The sequence below is a fragment of the Macaca thibetana genome, chromosome 2 (assembly GCF_024542745.1).
Source record: "Macaca thibetana thibetana isolate TM-01 chromosome 2, ASM2454274v1, whole genome shotgun sequence".
NCBI classification, from domain to species: domain Eukaryota; kingdom Metazoa; phylum Chordata; class Mammalia; order Primates; family Cercopithecidae; genus Macaca; species Macaca thibetana.
Window position 1 is genome coordinate 46,144,399 of NC_065579.1, and position 23,088 is coordinate 46,167,486.

Here is a 23,088-nt window from a genome sequence, read left to right on the forward strand (position 1 = left end):
TCTCCTTTTGAATTTTATTTATTTATTTATTTATTTTTTTTGAGACGGAGTCTGGCTCTGTTGCCCCAGCTGGTGTGCAGTGGACGGATCTCAGCTCACTGCAAGCTCCGCCTCCCGGATTCACGCCATTCTCCTGCCTCAGCCTCCCAAGTAGCTGGGACTATAGGTGCCTGCCACGTCGCCCGGCTAGTTTTTTGTATTTCTTAGTAGAGACGGGGTTTCACCGTGTTAGCTAGGATGGTCTCGATCTCCTGACCTCGTGATCCGCCCATCTCAGCCTCCCAAAGTGCTGGGATTACAGGCTTGAGCCACCGCGCCCGGCCGTCCTTTTGAGATTTTTATTGATGAATTCTGGATTTTTAAAAAGTGCTATACTCCATATCTCTTAACTAGCCTTTCATATTTTTTTATCTCTACTACATGCCGGGCCATTTGTCAACTTTATTTTCTGTTTCATCGGTGGGTTTAATATGACATTTATGTCATTCCCTTTAGTTTTTAATGTCAATATTTGCACTTTTCATTTTGAAAAGTTCTTTTTTTCCTATTATCCCATTCTTTTCTGATTTTTCCCCACTCCGCCATTTACCTCTTTAGTCTTTTTAGTGTGCTCATTTGATAGTCTTTCTCATAGTTTCGTATTTTTTTGTTTAGTTCTTTAGGGTGCTTGTTCTTCTGATTTACTTTTGTTTTGCTTATCTCCTTTCTTTCCTTCCTTTACTCAACATGGTGGAGTTATTCTCTTTGTGGCTTGTACATTTTTTATTGTGAGCTCATTTTCAGAAAAGATTGTGTTTCTTAAGTGGGATTTCTATGTACCTGGGATGTGAAAGTATCACTTCAGGGCAGTTTCAGTGTATTTGGAAATAGGAAGAGGGGATATGGCTGGGGCAGTTGTTTCAATAGTCCTGAAAACTCTCCACGTTAATTTATTGGCTTACATTTCCTGTATCACAACTGCCCAGGCTAGGGATTTTGACTTCTCACATTCCAGATAGATGGCAAGTTTCATCGCTATTTCTTAAGGCTGCTCTACACAGTCTGTGTGACTGAAGGAACACTTTGAAATTGCAGGCCTTATTCAAAGAGCTTTGCTCAAGATGTATTACTGTGAGTGAACATTTAGACAGGGTTCTGATTTCCATATGGAAATGGGATTCCAGCTCCAAAACCTCTGGGCAGTATATGCTATGTAAAATCACACGGCCACTGACAGTGGCAGCTTCCCACTCTTGCTGTGATTTTTCCCTTGTTTCTCACACTTGGAGAACTTCCTTTTCTCTCCTTCAAAATCAACTCTACAGTTAGTAATGTTTGCTTTTTAAAATAAAGCCTTTCTTTGAGTTTTTAGTGCATAGGGCCTATCATTTTAATCCACCATGTTCTGAACATTCTAGGATCATGAAATATGGATGTTATTATTCTTACTTGTCCTCCAACCACTTTCTTCCAATAATGGATTCCATGTCACCAGTCACAGGGATGGGAATGTGACTCAGATCTGACCAGTTACCTTGTTCAATTCCCTTTGAGTATTATGTGATTGGCCTACGGGTGATCTCCTGATACAAGCAGAGGCAAATGGAATCTTCATGACTGATATGCAAATATTGGGAGAATGAAATGTTATTTTGAGCTAAAAAAAAGAAAAAGAAAAAGTAAGCCTGGACATGCCATTAGTCACCTTCTCCTGCTTTTTAGAGTAAGCCATCTATTTGCACCATGAAAGAATGAGGCTAGCACTCAGAGGCAATCGGGGCCAATAGAGAAAAAGAAAGGATAGACAGCCATGCTTGAAGTCTTAAGCCTGGCATGTCCAGAGTCAGCTCAATCCCTGTTAAACACGCCAATGAACAAATTTTGCTGAAGCTAATTTGAATTCGGTTTCTGTCACTTTCATCACTTGCATCTGACTTATACACCAATAAATTAAAGTACATTGGAACTGAGATAAGACACCGTCAACATGGATTTCTTTTATCTATTTTTGGTAGGCCAGTTTGTCATGCATGACTTGACATGAGCAAAGCAAGTTCTAAGTTACGGGGCTGAGTTCTGGAGACGCTGCCAGTGAATGTCAGATCTCATCCGAGAGACAAAAGACAGAGTCACAGAATATAATCAAGGTCAAGTCCCAGTAATCTGAACAGGGACATTAAGAGGTAGGGTAGGGGAGATGCCAGAGTCAGGAACCAGGGAACAGGAAGGAGAGAAAAACAAACAAGACAGCAGCAGCAGGCAGGGGTGTGGGCAGCACACCGAGTGCACAACTTAAAGCTGGAAGCCAGCTGAGCACTGCTTCCCAGCCTCTGTTTAAAGATCCCAGGGTAACCTTCCCATTCCTGCCATATGATGCCACCTGGCGTCTGAAAAATGAAGTCAGCATGAAATTGACTGCCAGGACAATGAGTCCTTAAGCAAAAACGGCCTTAACTTTTTTTTTTTTTTTTAAATTATGTATCACCCCGGTACCTAGACAGGCATCAAAATAAATGAGTTTCATGCTGATTATCAGTTTTCAAGGCAAATATCAAAGTGAATAACCTTCAGAAAGATGTGTCAAGATATAAGATACTTGTTTCTAAGTTAAGCAGATTCATGAGAAATGTACCTCTGGTTGTGATAACAATTTCAGTTAATTCTGATCAAAAGGGGACAGCTTCTTATCACCTCTGTGTTTACAACTATGGATCAGATTGGAGGAGCACTAATGAGGGTTTCTAACAAGGCTTTTCAAAAAGTTGGAAGAATCAGAATGAACGTTAAATATCTATCTCTGGAATAGGTTTTAATGATTAGTATTATAAAATGTCCCCATCTGCTTCTGAAGGAGTCTATCAACTCATTCAGTAGTTATTGGAGAAACTACCAAATAATCGCCTATGTGTTGTGAGGGATGGAGAAAATTTGCCTTTAAGGAACTCAAAATCTACTTCAGGATGACGTTACCAAGAGAAAAAATGGAATTATTTTAGGAACATCTTTTTATAACCAAACCCTATACATGTAAGCTATTTTCTGAGATGGTTTTTAGGGTTAGGTTTTGTTACGCATATTAAATCCCTTCATAGCTATTGTTTGCCTACTTCAGTGAGGGGTTATTGAGGGCCGAGATGAGGGGCTATCCCCATCCAATCTATATCACAAACACCTGGCATAATGTCTAGCACATACCTATCCTCAGTACATTTCTCTTGAATGGCTGGATGATAGTTCAAGGTTCCCCTCAGTTCCACGGTTGCTTGAGTCCCATAGCCATCCAATTACCTTCCATATTAAATTTCCCTTAAGATACATGGGTGGTAAGAAATGTAGTCTTTCAAAATGCCACTCAAAGTGTCAAGCATTCACTGGTATCACACTTTAAATGACATTATCTAGCAAGAACTTGTCTGCAGCATAACAGTCTCATTAAAAAGTCAAAATTGGTGCTCCATTTCTTCATCTTTTTAAATAATCGACATCAAATTTCCTTATAAGCATTTACTTAACAGGGAATAAAGACATCTAGTATGTATTTATTGTCATCCAAGAGTCAGCTGTTTAATGAGATACTTATTTTATCTCTAAGAAAACCTGGAGGCATTTGCACACTGTGGAATTATTTTACAAGTAGGTTTTAGTACAACAATGGCAATATTTCTGTTTTGCAGATAAATGGCCCAAAACATTCAACATCCTCTTTCTCTTCTATCATGGGTAGAAAAAGAATTTCAGACTTCTATCTCTGTGCAATCTGCACTTAAATGAAGGTTGACAATTATTAAGTATGTTAATGGGGATTTTCGGGACCAGAGTCTATCATAAGTAGTTTGCTCTATTTTAAATAAATATATGCAAGCCAAAAGAAAAAAATAAAAATCACCTGTGAGTCCACATAACACTTCTGACTCCATATAAATTATATATAAATAATACAAATGTTATATGTTATTTATATATACAGGTATAATAAAAATATATAAAATTTAATCATATATATTATATTCATATATAATACATATAATGTATATTAGTATATATAATAATTTTAGATGCATTTGCACACATAAATTTGGCTGTGAATTTTTAACCAAGCTAGATCTTATTATATACTAAATTTTCTTATTTAATACTTATTAAATATAAATATTATATATTAAATATTCCTATTTACTTAAAAATGTATTGTGAATATCTTTTCCCATTAACATAAACATATTTTTTCTTTATCATTTTTTAAATGACTTCATAGGGTTCGATGATATTAATATATTATAATTCACTCAACCAACTAGTAACCACTGTGCACAACTTCTTGCGCAAATCAATGGAGAGACTCATTGCTCAACTCATCTCCATGGAGAGACTGTTGCACATGCCCGTAATTACTTCTTAGAACAAATATCTAGAAACAAAATTGCTGGATCAAATGATTCACAAATTCTAATGACTCAGTAAAATTGCCTTTGTAAAAGTTTTATCACTTTCCTTTTTCACCAGTCATATAGGAGGGTTCTCAATTCCCAAACTCTGACCTACTCCAAGTATGATTATTCTTTTTTGAGTCCTGAAGATTCAAATATTTGCCAGGTAAAAATAGTACTCGATTGTTGGTTTAATTTGTTTTATTTCATTATTAGTGAAGCTGATCTTATTTAGTACAGCTATTGCCCATTTATCTTTCTTCTTTTGTTTATTCACTATTTATATCATTTGTCCATTTTTCTATTATGCTTACCTTTTATTATTGGTCTTTGATGATAGGAGTAACAGCAACAGCTAACATTTAATGTGTATTGAGCATGACGCACTAGGCCCTGATTTAGGTGTTTTATGTTTAATCCCATCCTGTGAGGTAAATGCTATTACTGTCTTTATTTTACAAATGAGGCTGCCAAGGCACAGGGGGATTGAGTAACTTGCCCAAGGTAATGTAAATAATGAATTAGGTATAGTGATGAGATTAACAATTCATCATGTATGTTACAAAGCTATTAACTGATCAACATGTGTTGAAAATGCTTCCCTTGGTTTATTATTCGTCATTTAATTTTTTTGTAGTGATTTTTGCCTGCTAGGATTGCTTGACTCTATTGCCATCAAACAAATGGGCTTTTATTTTATAGTTTCTGCGTTTGATAGCTTGATCACCGGAAGAATATATAAGTAAATATAATGCAAACACATTAAAAACATTCAGACAGCATAGAAGAGTATAAAATAAAGAGTTAACTTATTTTTCATCCTTTGCCTATATCGTGATCCTAAACAGCAAAGGTATCTGATTTTAACCATTTACGGGTTTATTTTTTCTGATTGTTATTCTATGACTCTTAACAATATGCATACATTTTCATTTCTTGACTTAGCAACTCCACATAGCATCTGTTCATTTCCTAGTATGCCAGATGCAGAATTTTAGTTAGCTTCTCCCTTCCTTTCTTTCTCCTTTTTTTCTGCTTAACTTCCACAAGAAATATCAGTTTTGGTTGTGATCACCTTTATAACTTTAAGTAACATATTAATACTTCAACCTCTATTTCTTGATTTATCAACTTTAGACAGTATGTCTTAACTAAGTGATTCATTCCTAATAGAGGAAATCACATGTAAAAATGGTTATTCTCTAAGTTTCCTGGATCATAAAATGCCGTATTTATGAAGAAATGCTTCACTAGAAGCAGATTTATCTTTAGTCATTTTAATAAAACCAGAGAGATCTCTGTAAGTAGAATGAAAGATATTGATACAAATAAGGGTAGGAATTATATTTATATTTATATAGCATAGGCTATGTAGATTACAGGGCCTTTACAACCGTAATTACTTTGTTACTCAGAATAATTCCGTAATGTATATGGAACAACTATTCTCGCATTTTCTAGATCAATAAATTAGCATAGGGAGTTTATGGCCATACAAAATCACGGTAGTGGTCATCTAGGTCAGCAGTCTCCAGACTTTTTGGCACCAGGGAACTGTTTCGTGGAAGACAATTTTTCCATGGATTGGGGGAGGGGATGGCTTCAGGATGCAAGGCATTCTCAGGCATTAGATGCTCATAGGGAGTGTGCAACCTAGATCCCTCACATGCGCAGTTCACAATAGGGTTTGCGCTCCTAGGAGAATCTAATGCCGCCCTTGATCTGACAGAGGCGGAGCTCAGGCAGTACTGCTCACTGGCCCACTGCTCACCTCTCGCTGTGTGGCCCAATTCCTAATAGGCCACAGACCAGTGCTGGTCCACGGCCTGGGGGTTGAGGACCCCGATCTAGGTTTTGTTTTGTTGTGTTACTATCCAGCATCCACTTTTCCTTTATCATGGCAGTATTACCTGAGCAATAATTCCACCTTTCTCCAGTCTCAGCTCATGTGCTTCCAACGAAGCTGATTATATACCCTTGAACTCATGGAGCAGCTGACTTAGACCCAAGCCAATAAATGCTGTACCTTTACTGGCCATAGTGATTATTCCAAGATAAACTGCATCAGAATCTATGAAAGGTACTAAAATTTCGTCTGGGAATGGTGGAACAAAAATTCTTGGTCAAATCTCCTGAAGAGACAGCCCTGGGAAATGCTGGCAGCCATCTTGTAACCAGAAGAGGGCGCTAACCATGAAGTTGAGCGAAGAAAGATTCCTGCTCATTTCATTGGATCCTTGACTGAGCCATTTCTATTACTGGTGTTCAGTTACATCAGCTAATACAGATTCCTTTTTTGTTTACCTCAGTTTGGGTTGGTTTCCTGTCAACTGTAGTAATTGCACAGTTAATTAGTGGCCATTTTGATACCAAATCCTATGACTTTTAACCTAGGCTTCTTTCTACTCTATCATGCTGCCTCTGAAATTAAGGTTTTTGTTCAGGATTCAAAAACACACACCCTTTGAGATCTCTTCCATATATCTTTTGCCTTCCTTCATAGCCTATTAAATAACATTTAGAAATGCAAATGTATCATGTGGAATTCATTTGTGAGGCAGTATGCATACATGTTTGAGCATGACATTCCCTTTATGTTTGAAATAATAGTATGAGTTAGGGACAAGCTAATTTCAAAACTTTTATGTTAAATAAAGTTATTTGCATTTTAGCACAAACAATTCTGGATCATTTTAAATCACAGGAGCATGATATAGCACCCACCAGCTGCTGCTATGTACAAGAGTTGTGGCCATCAAATTTAATTATGTTAGGTATCTGAAATTCAGAGCACAGTTAACCCAAGAAACAGTATTAAAATTAATCATATGCTTCTTAGATTAGTAAAGAAAAGCTGCTTTAATCTAAAATGTGCCTAAATACTAGAGCATAGTATTGCCACAATACTATTAAAAGTGTAAAAATACTAAAACTAAAAAAGATGGTTCTTAAGCAAGGAGGTTTGCTGGCAGATGGGAAGGTAAATAAAAGTATATGGCTATTTCAGAGGGGCTCTTGGGGCTTGGTCAAGGGTTATAGTCATCAATAATTAGGTTTCACATTGAAATGGAAAACTTTTTTTCCCATGACACAAGAATAACTCTATTACTGTTCTTAAACTTCAAAACCACACAAAGATGGAAGAAGAAAGGGAAAACACAAAAGAGGTTTCCATTTGTTCTAAGACACACTTCAAGTACATAGAGTCTGCTTTCAAAAAGTTACTATCTAGAAAGGCAAATATATATGTAAATCCAGAGCTGTGCAGGGGTGAAGCAGAAGCTCAGCCCAGGCTGGAGGTTCCCAAAGAAGGAGACTGAGGGAACAGTTGAAAGACTTGATTAGGCAGAACCAGAAGCTGAATTGGTGAACCCAAGAGGAGTGAGCTTTGTCCAAAGGCAGCGAGATACCACCCAGAGAGTTGTGTCAGGGTGCTATACAGGGTCTAGTGTGAAGAGAAAGAAAAATGGAGAGACAATGTTTGAACTTTTAGACTGAAAGTCATAGAAGACCTTTAAATGATATGTAAATATGGCTTTCCTAAGGGAACCAGAAAATGGTTGGCAGAGAGTGTGTGGAGATAAGGCATTGCAAGGAGAGGAAATATACCTGTGTAAATAGATGTACAAAGAGAATAATAGTATGTGTGCTATAAATTAAGTTTAAGAAGCAAATGAGCAAGTGAGAATAAGTGAAGAGAATGGCACATGGAAATGTGCAAAAAGGAGGACATGGTGAGCAGCAGACAGCACTGGTAGACAGCCTGGGCCAGGATATGGCAGTGCTATAGACCACTCAGTAGAGCTCATGGAAAGAAAGAGCTGGTATTCGAATATGTAAGCTTTGGAAGTGAAATGATTTTACTTAGGATTACCTTTATTTTACATTGGAGCTCACTGGGATCACTGTACGATACCAGAATTGCCGAAGCTGAGGAGTACAAGATTTCAGCTAGAATGGCAACGTCTCATTCCTAGAAAGGAAGAGCTCTTGCCACGGTGTGAAACACATCTTCTTTAATTAAACATTATGAAGACATGGGTAGAGAGGTAGGAGAGGCACCTGCAATACCAACCATGTATTGACCTCAGGAGATACTACATGGACTATTTCAAATGCTCCCAGGTTGGTGCTCAACAGCATCAACATTTATCCTTAGCGTCTGCATTTTTAATGGAAAACTACTGTGAATGGTAGTCCTGAAACCAGAAAGGCCAAACCTTCCCTGGTTGTGTCGGCATGATTCTTTCCCAAGCTCATTTGCACTTTAGTGGTTTTGCTTTACTTGGCCTTTTCTGACTTGGCAGCTCAGGAAGTAAAAATGAGAAACTCAGCAGATCTTTAAAGAGTTTTACTCCAAATGTTCTTTTAATGCTAGTATTTCTTGGACAGGGATTTCTGATGTCCTAATTAATTGTTCTTGGTGTTTCTTTAAAAGCATCCTTTAGCATTTGTGAATCTGCCCATGGCTTTTGCTCTTAATTTGCACTCGCTGATATTTTCATTTAAAGCAGGAAAGACACTTCTCCGTGGCCAGGTGAAATGTAAGTATATTTGGAGACACACTTGAAAGTTGTTGAATTCACTGACAACTTTGGGGCAGCAGCCTTAAGAAATGTCAACTGGCAAAAAGAAAGAAAGAAAAAAAGAATAGTACTGCTCTGTCATTTCCTACTCCCCTCTGTGAGATCCGACTTTTAACAATCTTTTGTTACTTCACAATACATTTTCAACTGCATTCGAAGTAATTAACACCCAGAATAGAATCTTTTTGTCACATTTAATTATCAGATATCGACTTTCTTTTGGGATATCTGACAGTTGCCCAAAATGTTGGTCTTAATCTAAAACCAGGAAGAGACCTCTGGCATAGTGAAAGCCACTGAAGTGGCATTTATTAAAGATAAATGGTAAGTGTCTAAAGAGGAGGTAAGGAAAGAGCACTGGCTCTCATCCCCCCACCCTAAAATCCTTCCAGCACAAAGGGAAATTGCATTGGTGCTGAGCTGAAGCTCCATCAGTTTCATCCGTCATGTGATTTTTAAAAGATGTATGCAATCCTATACAGCATTACCTTTGCATTGAGAAATAAAGAGTATTCTGATCCTTACGTTCTGGCTCCAATCTGCCAATCTGCCCATCAATACAAGGGTTTCTATTAGTCTATTATCTGGAAAGTGACTTATATAAGGCAAAAAATTAAATGATATTGATTTGAAATGAAAAAAGCTCATTTATGTGCATTTTAGGAACCTTAAGTGAATCAGCTAAATATATGCATTGAGTAAAATAAGTTACCCTCTAGGTAGTATCTTGTAATAAGCTGGAAACATAAAACCCATTAATAGTATTAGAAATTAGATGCCTAATGAATTGTGCCCATTATGGAGATTTTCTGTGATAACAATTCCTTGAAAAAAGCCAGAGACTGCCTGTAACTCTATGACATAAGAGAAAAGATACAAGTGAAAGTACATTTCACATGGTTAAAGAAACATAGGCCAAGTTCTGGTACTTACTATGTAAGGACTATGGCCACTGCGTCATTCAACACACTCTCTCCAAACAAGAGTGTGTACAGGTCAAGATCGACGTGCAGTTCATGGAAAATGGCCAGCACTGTCACTAGGAAGACACACACAAACATGCAGGTTAGCTGAGATGCAGGCATGGAGTTTTCCTTGGCTATGGTCGCTGCTCAAAAACATTAATTAAATGCTTATCTTCTCAAATCCAATGACTTTACTAACACCAGACCTTTATTCAAAAAAAATATCTGATGCTTAGAGGCTTGTCTTGGCTCCCCACTGCTTAAAGACAAAATTTGAGCTCCCAAGTACAAGTCTCCTGTAATCTGCATCTTGCTTACCCTCTAGCCTCATCTCCCTCTGCCCCCTTTGCCCACCCTTTGCTGCCTTTCTCAAGTCACACTGAAATTGCCATAATTTCCCAAACACACTGTGTAGTTTCTTAACTACCTTTGCATTTTGATTCCTTCTACTATGGCAGCAATTCCCTTCTCGTCCACTTGCTACCATCCTCCTATTCCTTAAACACACACACACACACACACACACACACACACACACACACACACACACTTCTTGCTACTGAAGACTCATTTTTTTTTCATTCTTTAAGAACCTTTCAAGTGTCCCCTCCCAACCCTTCAACTGCCTCATCAGAGACCTGACTCACTCCTTTCTGGATCCCAGCATTTGGATCAAATCACTGAACTTACCACAGAAAGGACTGGGAGCTCCCTGGAAATGGGGTTCATCTTTGGACACATGGTATTAGGCCATACTCAGTAACTGCTTGATGCATGAATGACTAAATGAATGAGTGAATGAATAAATGAAGTTGTTGCAATGGCCTACTACTGTGAAGGGAGGCATGGTTCCACCTGGGTCTCATTCTGTCCGGAGATCACGCTCACCTATAAAGACGGATTCAGTGTTCTTAAGAACAGGACATGAGGATTTGTTTCTGGTTGCCTGCTGCATGGCCTGCTACTATATGCCATGTTCTTGTATTGAGCCTCTGTAAGTACATTAGGGCAGTCAATAATCACATGCTGATTATCTGTGTTCATCAAAACTATTCAATATCTTGATATTTAAAACAGTTAAGCAGAGTGTGAACAGCAATCATTAGGAAAATGATCCATTGAATTAATTGCCAAGGGGGAAAGAGATAGGTTGAAAATGATACTGATGGCAAATGTTTAAGGCAGAGTGGGTACTTTTAATTCTGTTTTTTCCTATTTCATGGATGGTGAGGTTAGTAACTGTGTTGTACAAAATAGTGCTACGAGGGAATAAAAGCAAGAAAGTCAAGTTGACTTTGAAGGTTTTATAGGTAGGATTAAGAAGTTTGGAACTTGTTCTTTCATAATAGAGAGTGATTAAGAGTTTTAATAAGAGAAATGACACAATCTGAACCTTGGAAATAAAGCTCAGGCAGAAGGGCAGAGGGCAGAATGGACACATGGCTGGAGGCTTTCTCAGTAATTCCGGTAAGAGGTGAGTTGTACCAGGACAGGAAGAGGCCCGGATCCATGCTCCCAAACTCTTATATCTTCATTGTCTTGGGTTCTAATAGACCAATGGCCACTGTGCTTTGTACTTCACAAAGGTACCTCACTGGTTTTCATCTTCTCTGTGTGCCACAAGCCCTTAGCACAGTGATGCAACATAGTAAGCCTTTAATGAGTGAATGAATAAGAGATACCATCAAGAAAGATACAGCAGAGGTGACAGCACCCCAGAGATATTTGAGATGGAAAATTGGTGGGTGTTGGTGCTTGAGAGGCAGCAAGGAATGACTCTGGATTTTGATCTATGGTACAACATGTGACTATATTTAATAGCAATGTATTGTACACTTGAAAATTGCTAAGAGAGCAGATTTTAAGTGTTCTCAGTACAATGACAAAAGCATGTAAGCTAATACATGCGTTAATCAGCCTGATTTAGCTATTCTGCAAGATATGCATATTCCAAAAAATTCTGCTGTATACCATAATATATACAATTTTTGTCAATTAAAAAGTTTTTTTTAAAGAAGCTACTGCAAAATCTAAAAAAAAAAAAGAAAGAAAATGCCATGAATTGACATGACAATTGGCCAGATCCAATTTTCTGGCATAGAATCAATTTTATATTATTCTAGTTGAATAGGTCCTATTAATCATGATAGGTAAAATGGCAGAGATTTTACTAGCTTTCTACTAGCATGAAGCTGTTAACATTTGCCACAACCTTTAGATGTTGCAGGTGGTGGGAGGGAGGAAGCAAACACTTCTGCTAAGTAATCTCTTTCTCCTTTTTGGATAGAGGTAAGACACTGCATCTACCCAAAACAAAAAGGTTACAGTGGGATTTGGTTAGCAACATTTTCCTTTGGCTAGGATTTTGTGGAATAAAAGTAACTTTTTAAAACTAGAACATTCTATCGTGGCCTCTCTATTGTTAACTTTAGTCTCTGTAGCTGTTCATTTGTATCATCAAGCTCTGAAAAGGACTTGCAGCCCATCTCCACTTCCATGAAGGTTTCCTAGGCCCACAAAAAGGAAGGTAAGGCCCTTACCCCACCTCTCCACTTACGGAGCCCCTCTGCCCTGTGGGGAAGACTCTACATCTGTCTAACGAAAGCTTTGAGCTTTGAAGAGGAAAGGCTTTTAATTGAATATCCAGTTTTTGTTCACCACTGCTCTGACATTCCCACAATTCCTTTTGAACAAAGAACTGAACTCCATTTCATAAACGATGTCCCACACACAAGAGAAAACTGTTACTTTGCACATTCTTGTCTACCCTGTGAAGAAATGGAATAGTTTTGAAATAAAGCTAGGCAGTGTGTCCTACGAGAGGGAGTATTTGGCTGGGAACACAAAGAGTCGAATAGGTGAGTCAGGAAATTAGTCACCCACTCTGCTGCTGAGCTTGGAGCTTTAAAAAAAACCTCATTTAATTAGCTCCCTGGCAGGGCTCAGTCTTACATGCAATGTCCAAGACTCTCTGCAGCACCTCCCCAGGAGAGAATCTTTGGGACAGCCGTGGACATGCACATAGCAGCTCTGCCCACACCTTGCTAGGTTGGTAAGGATAACCTAGGTCCAAGGCAGGACTAAAAGTCAACGCCCATGTAAGTGAGAATTCTTGGGACCACAAGAGGAAAACACTCTGGACATCGTGTGGATAGGAAGGGGAAAAGATGCAATCCGATTTCTTAAACTTTTGATTTTATCAGACAATTTGGTCATTTCTGTCTTTATCTTACTTTAGTTCCACTCGTCTTTTAGTGGCAGATTCTCATGCTTCACTTGTGGCTTGGAGTTCCTTCTCCTCTACATACCCTCTTCCTACCTGATGTTGTAGCGAGAGAAAAATTCACTTTGTCTTTCAAATTGATAATAAAAGATACAAGCACATATGATCTTATGCTCAAGTAGATGAACACGCATGCACACACATGCGCGCGCACGCGCGCACACACACACACACACACACACACACACACCCCTACCTCTAGGTAAGCATAGTAGAGGAATGTGATAACTGAGAAATACTACTGAATCCCTGGAGATCGCTGAGAAAATAATTTCAGTTATCAAATGGTAAAGGTCTTTGAGGGGAACGAGTGAGGAGCCAGTGGTGTGGACTGCACTCTGAGAAGCTTTTGATAAAGGATGAAGAGAGAAAAATCCATAACCTATGAGGTCTAAGTGAGGCTTTCTCCTAGACATCTAATTTATAGGTTGACAAGAATAAGCCAGAGGAAAGAGAGGTTGAAGACAGAGAAAAAGGATGAGAAAACTGCTGGAGCAAGGTCTGGAGAAGGCAGAAGAAAACAGAAAGGCAGATGGGGAATGCATCTTTTCAGGAAAGTAAGATCATCTGAGAGTCAGGAGAGAAACACATGAGTTAGAGGCTAAAGGAGGGTTGAAAATGTGCAGAATATCTTGGAGGCAGATAATGCAAGTTTCATGAAACACTGTTAGGGTCAAACACAGGATAATTTTCAATCTGTAAGAGAAAACTGTAGCACTAAAATGATGCAATATTTTGATTTCTTCATCATACCAAGGGTCTTTTCCCCTACTACAACTCTATTATAGCATCAAAACTCATCCTTTTTCATCTCAAAGATGATAACCACACCACCTAGGGATAAAAATACAGAGAGTGACTACATGACTTCATGAGTATCTCAATGTATTTACTCTAAGATGTTTTACAATTTTTTTAAACTGCTGTCTTTTCAACTGACCACTTTCTTGATGCCCTTTCAGAACTTCCAAGTCTTTAGGGTGATTTAGTGACAGACCCTTCCCTAGAATCTCCATTAGCAGCTCTGTGACCCCTATTTTCTAAGTGTTTTATAAGGAATTTAAATTTCAAATGATATGTTAATGTGGCAGCTCTCAGCAACCTAGCACAAGATCTGCCTGGGTCGAAGAACAATAACATGGAATAGTTCCTACCCCTGTCCTCCTAAGTTGTCATTCAGCCTTGTCAGAATGCTGGCTCTCCCTTGGAGATTGCTCTCTATGGTTTTCTGTGCAAATCAGTATGTATGACACTTGTCCATGACACATAGAGAATCAAAAACATCTGAAGCTTTTGCAGCTGAATTGGTATCAGGCCTGACAGGTGTAGAACCTTGGTATTCTCATAAACGAGGTAGCATTTTTCCATTTCCAAAAAATGATTATTGTGAAAATGTATTTTCTTTTACTAAGAAGGAGCATGGAGGAGGAAATTCTCCTGTAACTTTTCCTACTTTCCCGAAATATTGTATACAGTGAGATCTGAAGGAGAGGCTTTCAAAAAAGTTGTGGTATCTGGGTGCAGGCTGAAATATGGGAATTATTTTGAGAACTATTAAATTCTCAGCAAAGATTCAGCAGCAAAATTGATGCCTGGATTGATTTTGCCAGTCAAGTTTTGCCAATCGTAATCCTAGAATACAAGTGAAAAGACTAACCCTTCTGAGTCGGAGAAACAATACCAGATTACAAAGCTAATGACTAGTCGTTCAATTTATTGAGGTCATTCTAAATTTTAAGTTACACAAAACATCATGAAGAATTTAGCCCTAAAACTTTGCAATTTTATTTTAAACATCAATATGCTATATCATTTTGGTACTGAGGTCATAATGGAGAATATATGATATGCATGCACACATTTGTAGCCTTCCTCAAATAGGGTTCCTTGGGGAAAACAAGCTCTTACGCCCAAGAGCAATGGCTTCAAAGTGTGGCCCAGGGACCCCTGGAGGTTCCTGAGACCTATCTAGGAAGATCCTCAAGGTCAAAACTATTTTCATAATAACATGAATACGTTACTTGCATTTTTTAATTTTCCAGAGGCTACATGATGCAACAGATTGAATGCAGAAGCAAGATATGAGAATCCAGCTGTCTTCCATTGCACTATATGTTAAAGAGCTTTGTAGAAATGTGAAACAATGCCACTCTTCTAATTTTTTTGTTTTGGAAAATAAACTTTTGGTGAAAATATGTTATTGATATTAACATGCAAATGTTTTACAATTGTTATTTTAAATACATTAATAAAAACATGTTTTAGAATTTGTTTTAATTTCTAATATGGTAAATATTTTTTATTTATTCATTTTATTTTTTGAGACTGAGTCTCGCTCAGTTGCCCAGGCTGGAGTGTAGTGGCGCAATCTCAACCCACTGCAACCTCTGCCTCCCGGGTTCAAGTGATTCTCCAGCCTCAGCCTCTTGAGTAGCTGGGACTACAGGTGCCTGCCACCATGCCTAGATAATTTTTGAATTTTTAGTAGAGACGGAGTTTCACCATCTTGGCCAGACTGGTCTTGAACTCTTGACCTCAAGGGATCTGCCCACCTTGGCCTCACAAAGTGCTGGGATTACAGCATGAGCCACTGCGCTTGGTCTCTAGTATGGTAAATATTGATAGATATATCTCACATAAGCAAAAACTACTGGGGGTCTTTCCTAATTGCAAGAGGTGTTGATACCCAAAATCTTGAGAACCACTGCTCTAAGCCATTTGTTATATGTAATGAATTAACTTGTTTCCTCTCTGTTGAGAATGATACTAGCTAAGCACATCCTTGAGAGAAACGAGAAAATATTCCCTCAAATCATCTTCGGTAGAGCTTAATTCCCTTGTTGAGAAGGGCTCCTGAGATCTTAGTATCTTTTGCCATGCAATAACCAGCTGATTCTTTTGGTATACATGTAGGAGATTTCTAATAACTTTTAAATGAGGAAAATTATTCTTTTTACATTAACTCCACTATCACATTTCTAGAATCATATTTCTGTTGCTGATATTTATATTTGTTTAAGCCTTTTTTTTTTGAAATGTAAATGCTTTGTGGGCAGAGATTTATTATGGGTGCATAATAAAAATATTGACAATCCCACCTCTATCCCTTGACTTCAAACATGGCTGAGTGGTGTTTGAGAATAACCAATTTCCTTTTGTTGATGAAAAACCAGAAGTATAATCCCTAGCAGTCACTGAGAGTAGAAAAAGGTAACCAGAAGGTCATGTGGTTTGGCATTAAGAAAAGTAGGATATATTAAGACTGGAAAGGGAGAAACTGGAAGATCAATCCAGGTGGGAATGTTTTCCAGGTTTTATATCTGGGAACTTATGGACTGAAATCTGCGGGCACTTTACCTAGTGTTTTAAAATCTTCCCCAAGGGTACCTACATCAGAGATATTCTAAATTTAACATTAGCAAAGAACATAAACATTTAACAAAGATTCAATTTTCTCACCAATGAGGTTTAATGAGCCATGGTGAAGTTTAACAGGGAATCTGTGCAACATGCCCAGTATCTGAGTGATGATGACTCATCCCTTCATACAAGCATTTTCCAACTAGGATTATCACTTCAGCATTTTTCCTTTCTAAAAATGAAAACGGTGGGCAAGGGTTTATCTACAAATCATGAAAAAACATTAAATAAAGCTCTATGGAATAAAAAAGCAGCAGCCATAGTTAGGATGGGTCACCAAAAAAAAAAAAAAAGAAAAATCAACACTTGGAGGTAAAAATATCACTGTGAGCCATGACATGTAAGAACTGTGAGGAAAGAGACATGTTCAAAAGACAACTGTGTTAGTCATGATCATGGTACACACAAAATAAGAGGGCATCCCAAACAAGTTTTTTCTCTTGCTACAAAAAGATATGAAAGAAGCAGATTTCTTGTACCATCACTTCCCAACCAGTGGATCAGGACCCGGAGGGACATTACAGAACTGTTTCAAAGTGGAAGATGACCATGCCGGTTCCCTAAATAGATTAGAAAGTTGCCAAGGGTAAACAAGAGTAATATTGAAAAGAGTCAACATTGGGCCTGGGTGAGATACAGGGAAGAAAAAAGACAGAAAGAGATTGGTTATATCATAAATCTACCCCTGTCATCACCCTATGTGGTAAGCTGAAGAATGCACTCATCCTCAGAGCATATGAATATGTTGCCTTGCATGCCAAAAGGAGCTTTGAAGGTGTACTTAAGGTTATTGATATGATTTGGCTGTATCCCCACCCAAATCTCATCTTGAATTGTAGCTCCCATAATTCCCACATGTCATGGGAGGGACCTGGTGGGAGATAATTGAATCACGAGGAGCAGGTCTTTCCTGTGCTGTTCTTGTGATAGTGAATGAGTCTCACAAGCTCTGAGGGATTCATAAAGGGAATTTCTGGTACACAAGCTCTCTCTTGCCTGCCAAGACGTAACTTTGCTCCTCATTTGCCTTCCACCATGATTGTGAGGGCTCCCCAGCCATGTGGAGCTGTGAGTCAATTAAACCTCTTTCCTTTATAAATTAGCTGGTCTTGGGTATGTCTTTATCAGCAGTGTGAGAACAGACTAATACAGTTATGGACCTTAAAATAGGCAGATCACGTTAGATTACCTGGGCAGGTCCAACCTAATCACCTGAGCTCTTAAGAGCAGAAAAATGTTTTAGGCTATAGTCAGAGAGATGTAACTGAAGAAACGTGAAAGAAAGGGAAGGTTGGGAAGATCCCAAGTGTGAGAAGGATCCAACATACTGTTCCTGGCTCTGAGATGTAGGGGATCACTTGCAAGGGCCAGAGAGAGAGAAACCTCTTGGAGCCAAGCGTGACCTCAACTTTCAGCCCCAAGGAAACAGAGACCTTGGTCTTCTGATGGGAAGAAACTGCATTCTGTCAACAACCTAAACCTAGAGCTTCCTGATGAGAGTCCTACCAGTCAGTAGGTTGATTTTTGCCTTGTGAGACTCTGATCCAAGAACCCAATAGAGCCAACCTGGACTTCTGACCTATGGAACTGTGACGTAATACATCTGTGCTGTCTTAAGCCACTAAGTTTGTAGTAATTCTCATAGCAGTTCTATCAAACAAATATACTCTGTTCCTCTCTTACAGTAAGAATGACAAAATGGTGGGGAGGCCAAGCTCCCAGATATTTGACTTTTCAATGAGTTAATGAGTGAGATGTGGCTAGAGTGTTCTCTTAGCTATAGCACAGCCTCCACTCCCCTTACCCCACCACTAGCAGGAAAGAAGTAAGTCACTTAAACAAATTCATGTTTTAGGTTATGCTTAGCAAGGGAAAACCTGGACCAATAACAAGGCTATAGATTTTCAAATATGTGTGCCTTTGAAGTCCTCTGTTGGTGATGTAATTATCCATGTCTATCCCTCTTGGTGCCATCATCACAGGCCACAGATCCCTCATTTACTCGGAATGCACCATTTTATAGCTCATCAAATCACTTTATTTGCCAGTTTTTACCCTATCTGGGCTACACTGTTGAGTTCAATCACTATGAAGAATTGGTGATGAGATGGGAATGGTAAAATCCAAACTAGGATGGAAGGTTAACAAACCTGGCAAGCCAAGTCTGAGGGGAGCAAGCCAAAAGTCATAAAGCAGCTCTCAACATAGAAGCAAACAATGGCCATTTTAATTTTCTTTTTGAGCTTTTTTGTATTTTCTAAAATTTCTACAATAAATGTGCACTATTTTTAGAATTAGAAAAGACAGCAACCTACTTATGAAACTGGTAAAACTTAACAAGAACATAAAGCCTGGAACTCAGAGTCTCTTCCCCAAGGCCCCACATGCTGTCTGTGAGGACCTGGCCTTCCTCAGGATTTCTCCCTGGGCTTCCACACTACTTGACCCCACTGTGGGACCTGGCACTGTGAACTCTTCCTGTCTCTCTAAGTGCTCTCCTCCTTTGTTTTGAGGAGACTAGCCCCTTGTGATTTTCCTTTAACCCCTCCAGGTTTTCTTCAGTCTCCTTTGTAAACCCATCCCTTTAATATAGGCATTGTCCAGGAAAAAATCTCCAATCCCCTTCTAACTTTGTAAACTCAACTTGAGTAATTTCATCAATATCTGGTGATGTCGATCTCTAGTCCATCCCTTCCTCTATTTTTAGTAGAGACAGGGTTTCCTTATGTTGGCCAGGCTGGTCTTGAACTCCTGACCTTGAATGATCCACCCATCTCGGCCTCCCAAATTACAGCTGGGATTACAGGTGTGAGTCACTGTGCCTGGCCTCCTCTTCCTCAGCTATAGACTCCCATATCCAACCATTGCCAAGACAACTCCAGTGGGAGTTGTTCTACCTGAACAACTACTTATCAAGCACCTGTTGTGTGCCTGGCACTGGGCATAGATGTCTTACAGATTCCCTACCCGCTAACTAGCCTCAGCAACTCTGCTGCTCTTGTACTTGAATTACCATCTCAAGGAGTGGAACCATCACTGATCCACAAACTTTATGTTTGTATTTTTTAGTGGTGTGATTTATCTTATTTACAATAGAAAAATCTCCAACTTTAGAGAATATAATATTAAGAGACAAGCCACATTTTGTAGTTCAGTGTTTTACAAGGTCAGGCAAGGAGAGAAAAAGAAACCAGTTTCAGAAATGTTCTATTGTACTAAACACTGCAGCATAAACTAGCTCTGTCATTTCTGGAATTTTAGCCTTATAATAATCCTTTCTGGACTGAAAAATAATATAAGAATGAAGAAGTTCAGTTGTAGATAAAATACTTATATGAAAGTAGCATTTTGAGATCGTTCTAACATGGCCAAATAGGAACAGCTCCAGTCTACGGCTCCTAGCATGAGCAATGCAGAAGACGGGTGATTTCTGCATTTCCAGCTAAAGTACCGAGTTCATCTTACTGGGACTTGCTGGACAGTGGATGCAGCCCACGGAGTGTGAGCTGAAGCAGGGTGGGGTATCACCTCACCTGGGAAGTGCAAGGGGTCAGGGAATTCCATTTCCTAGCCAAGGGAAACCGTGACAGACAGTACCTGGAAAATTGGGACTCTCCCACCATAATAGTGCGCTTTTCCAGTAGTCTTAGCAATCGGCACACCAGGAGATTATATCCCGCACCTGGCTTGGTGGGTCTCATGCCCACAGAGCCTTGCTAAGTCCAAGATTGAACTGCGAGGTGGCAGCCAGGCTGGGGGAGGGCGTCCATTATTGTTGAGGCTTGACTAGGTAAACAAAGTGTCTGGGAGGCTTGAACTGGGTGGAGTCCAGCGCAGCTCAAGGATGCCTGCATGCTTCTGTAGACTCCACCTCTGGGGGCAGGGCATAGCTGAACAAAAGGCAGCAGAAACTTTTGCAGACTTAAACACCCCTGTCTGACAGCTTTGAAGAGAGTACTGGTTCTCCCAGCACGGAGTCTGAGATCTGAGAACTGACAGACTGCCTCCTCAAGTGGGTCCCTGACCCCCAGTAGCTTAAATGGGAGATACCTCCTAGTAAGGGCCAACTGACACCTCATACAGCTGAGTGCCCCTCTGAGACGAAACTTCCAGAGGAAAGATCAGGTAGCAACATTTGCTGTTCTGCAATATTTGCTGTTCTGCAGCCTCCACTGGTGATACCCAGGTAAACAGGGTCTGGAGAGGACCTCCAGCAAACTCCAACAGACCTGCAGCTGAGGGTCCTGACTGTTAGAAGGAAAACTAACAAACAGAAAAGAATAGCATGAACACCAACAAAAAGGACATTCACACCAAAACCCCATCTGTAGGCCACCATCATCAAAGACCAATGGTAGATAAAACCACAAAGATGGGGAGAAACCAGAGCAGAAAAGCTGAAAATTCTAAAAATCAGAGTACCTTTTCTCCTCCAAAGGATCGCAGCTCCTCACCAACAATGGAACAAAGCTGAACAGAGAATGACTTTGATGAGTTGACAGAAGTAGGCTTCAGAAGTTCGGTAATAACAAACTTCTCTGAGCTAAAGGAGAATTTTCGACCCCATCGCAAGGAAGCTAAAAACCTTGAAAAAAGTTTAGATGAATGGCTAACCAGAATAAACAGCATAAAGAAGACCTTAAATGACCTCATGGAGCTGAAAACCATGGCACAAGAACTACATGACACATGTGCAAGCTTCAGTAGCCAATTTGATCAAGTGGAAGAAAGGGTATCAGTGATTGAAGATCAAATGAATGAAATGAAGTGAGAAGAGAAGTCTAGAGAAAAAAGAGTAAAAAGAAACGAACAAAGCCTCCAATAAATATGGGACTATGTGAAAAGACCAAATCTATGTTTGATTAGTGTACCTGAAAGTGATGGGAAGAATGGAACCGAGCTGGAAAACACTCTTCAATATATTATCTAGGAGAACTTCCCCAACCTAGCAAGGCAGGCCAACATTCAAATTCAGGAAATACAGAGAACACCACAGAGATACTCCTCGAGAAGGGCAACCCCGAGATACATAACGTCAGATTATCAGATTCTCCAAGGTTGAAATGAAGGAAAAAATGTTAAGGGCAGCCAGAGAGAAAGGTCTGTTACCCACAAAGGGAAGCCCATCAGACTAACAGCGGATCTCTCAGCAGAAACTGTACAAGCCAGAAGAGAGGGGGGGCCAATATTCAGCATTCTTAAAGAAAAGAATTTTCAACCCAGAATCTCATATCCAGCCACACTAAGCTTCATAAGTGAAGGAGAAATAAAATATTTTACAGACAAGCAAATGCTAAGAGATTTTGTAACCACCAGGCCTGCCTTACAAGAGCTCCTGAAGGAAGCACAAAACATGGAAAGGAACAACTGGTACCAGCCATTGCAAAAACATGCCAAAATGTAAAGACCATTTAGGCTAGGAAGAAACTGCATCAACTAATGAGTAAAATAACCAGCTAATATCATAATGACAGGATCAAATTCACACATAAAAATATTAACCTTAAATGTAAATGGGATAAATGCCCCAATTAAAAAACACAGACTGGCAAATTGGATAAAGAGTCAAGACCCATCAGTTTGCTGTATTTAAGAGACCCATCTCACGTGCAGGGACACACACAGGCTCAAAATAAAGGGTGGAGGAAGATCTACCAAGCAAATGGAAAACAAAAAAAGCAGGGGTTGCAATCCTAGCCTCTGATAAAACAGACTTTAAACCAACAAAGATCAAAAGAGACAAAGAAGGCCATTACATAATGGTAAAGGGATTGATTCAACAAGAAGAGCTAACTATCTTAAATATATATGTACCCAATACAGGAGCATCCAGATTCATAAATCAAGTCCTTAGAGATCTACAAAGAGACTTAGACTCCCACACAATAATAGTGGGAGACTTTAACACTGTCAACATTAGACAGATCAACAAGACAGAAAGTTAACAAGGATATCCAGGATGTGAACTCAGCTCTGCACCAAGAGGACCTAATAGATATCTACAGAACTCTCCACCCCAAATCAACAGAATATACATTCTTCTCAGCACCACATCATACTTATTCCAAAATTGACCACATAGTTGGAAGTAAAGCACTCCTCAGCAAATGTAAAAGAAGAGAAATTATAACAAAATGTTTCTTAGACCATAGTGAAATCAAATTAGAACTCAGGATTAAGAAACTCACTCAAAACCACACAACTACATGGAAACTAAACAACCTGCTCCTGAATGACTACTGGGTAAATGGTGAAATGAAGGCAGAAATAAAGATGTTCTTTGAAACCAATGAGTACAAAGACACAACATACCAGAATCTCTGGGACATATTTAAAGCAGTGTGTGGAGGGAAATTTATAGCACTAAATGCCCACAAAAGAAAGCAGGAAAGATCTAAAATTGACACCCTAACATCACAATTAAAAGA

At 39.2% G+C, this 23,088-nt stretch overlaps 1 protein-coding gene across 1 annotated transcript in view; it reads right to left on the minus strand.

Annotated features, from left to right (window-relative positions):
* Positions 1 to 23,088, minus strand: part of SLC9A9 (solute carrier family 9 member A9) — a 586,828-nt gene that overhangs the window by 373,896 nt on the left and 189,844 nt on the right. The window contains exon 6 of the mRNA XM_050779755.1: positions 9,926 to 10,031. Coding sequence (XP_050635712.1) covers positions 9,926 to 10,031 — 106 coding nt within the window. The remainder of the gene's footprint in view (positions 1 to 9,925; positions 10,032 to 23,088) is intronic.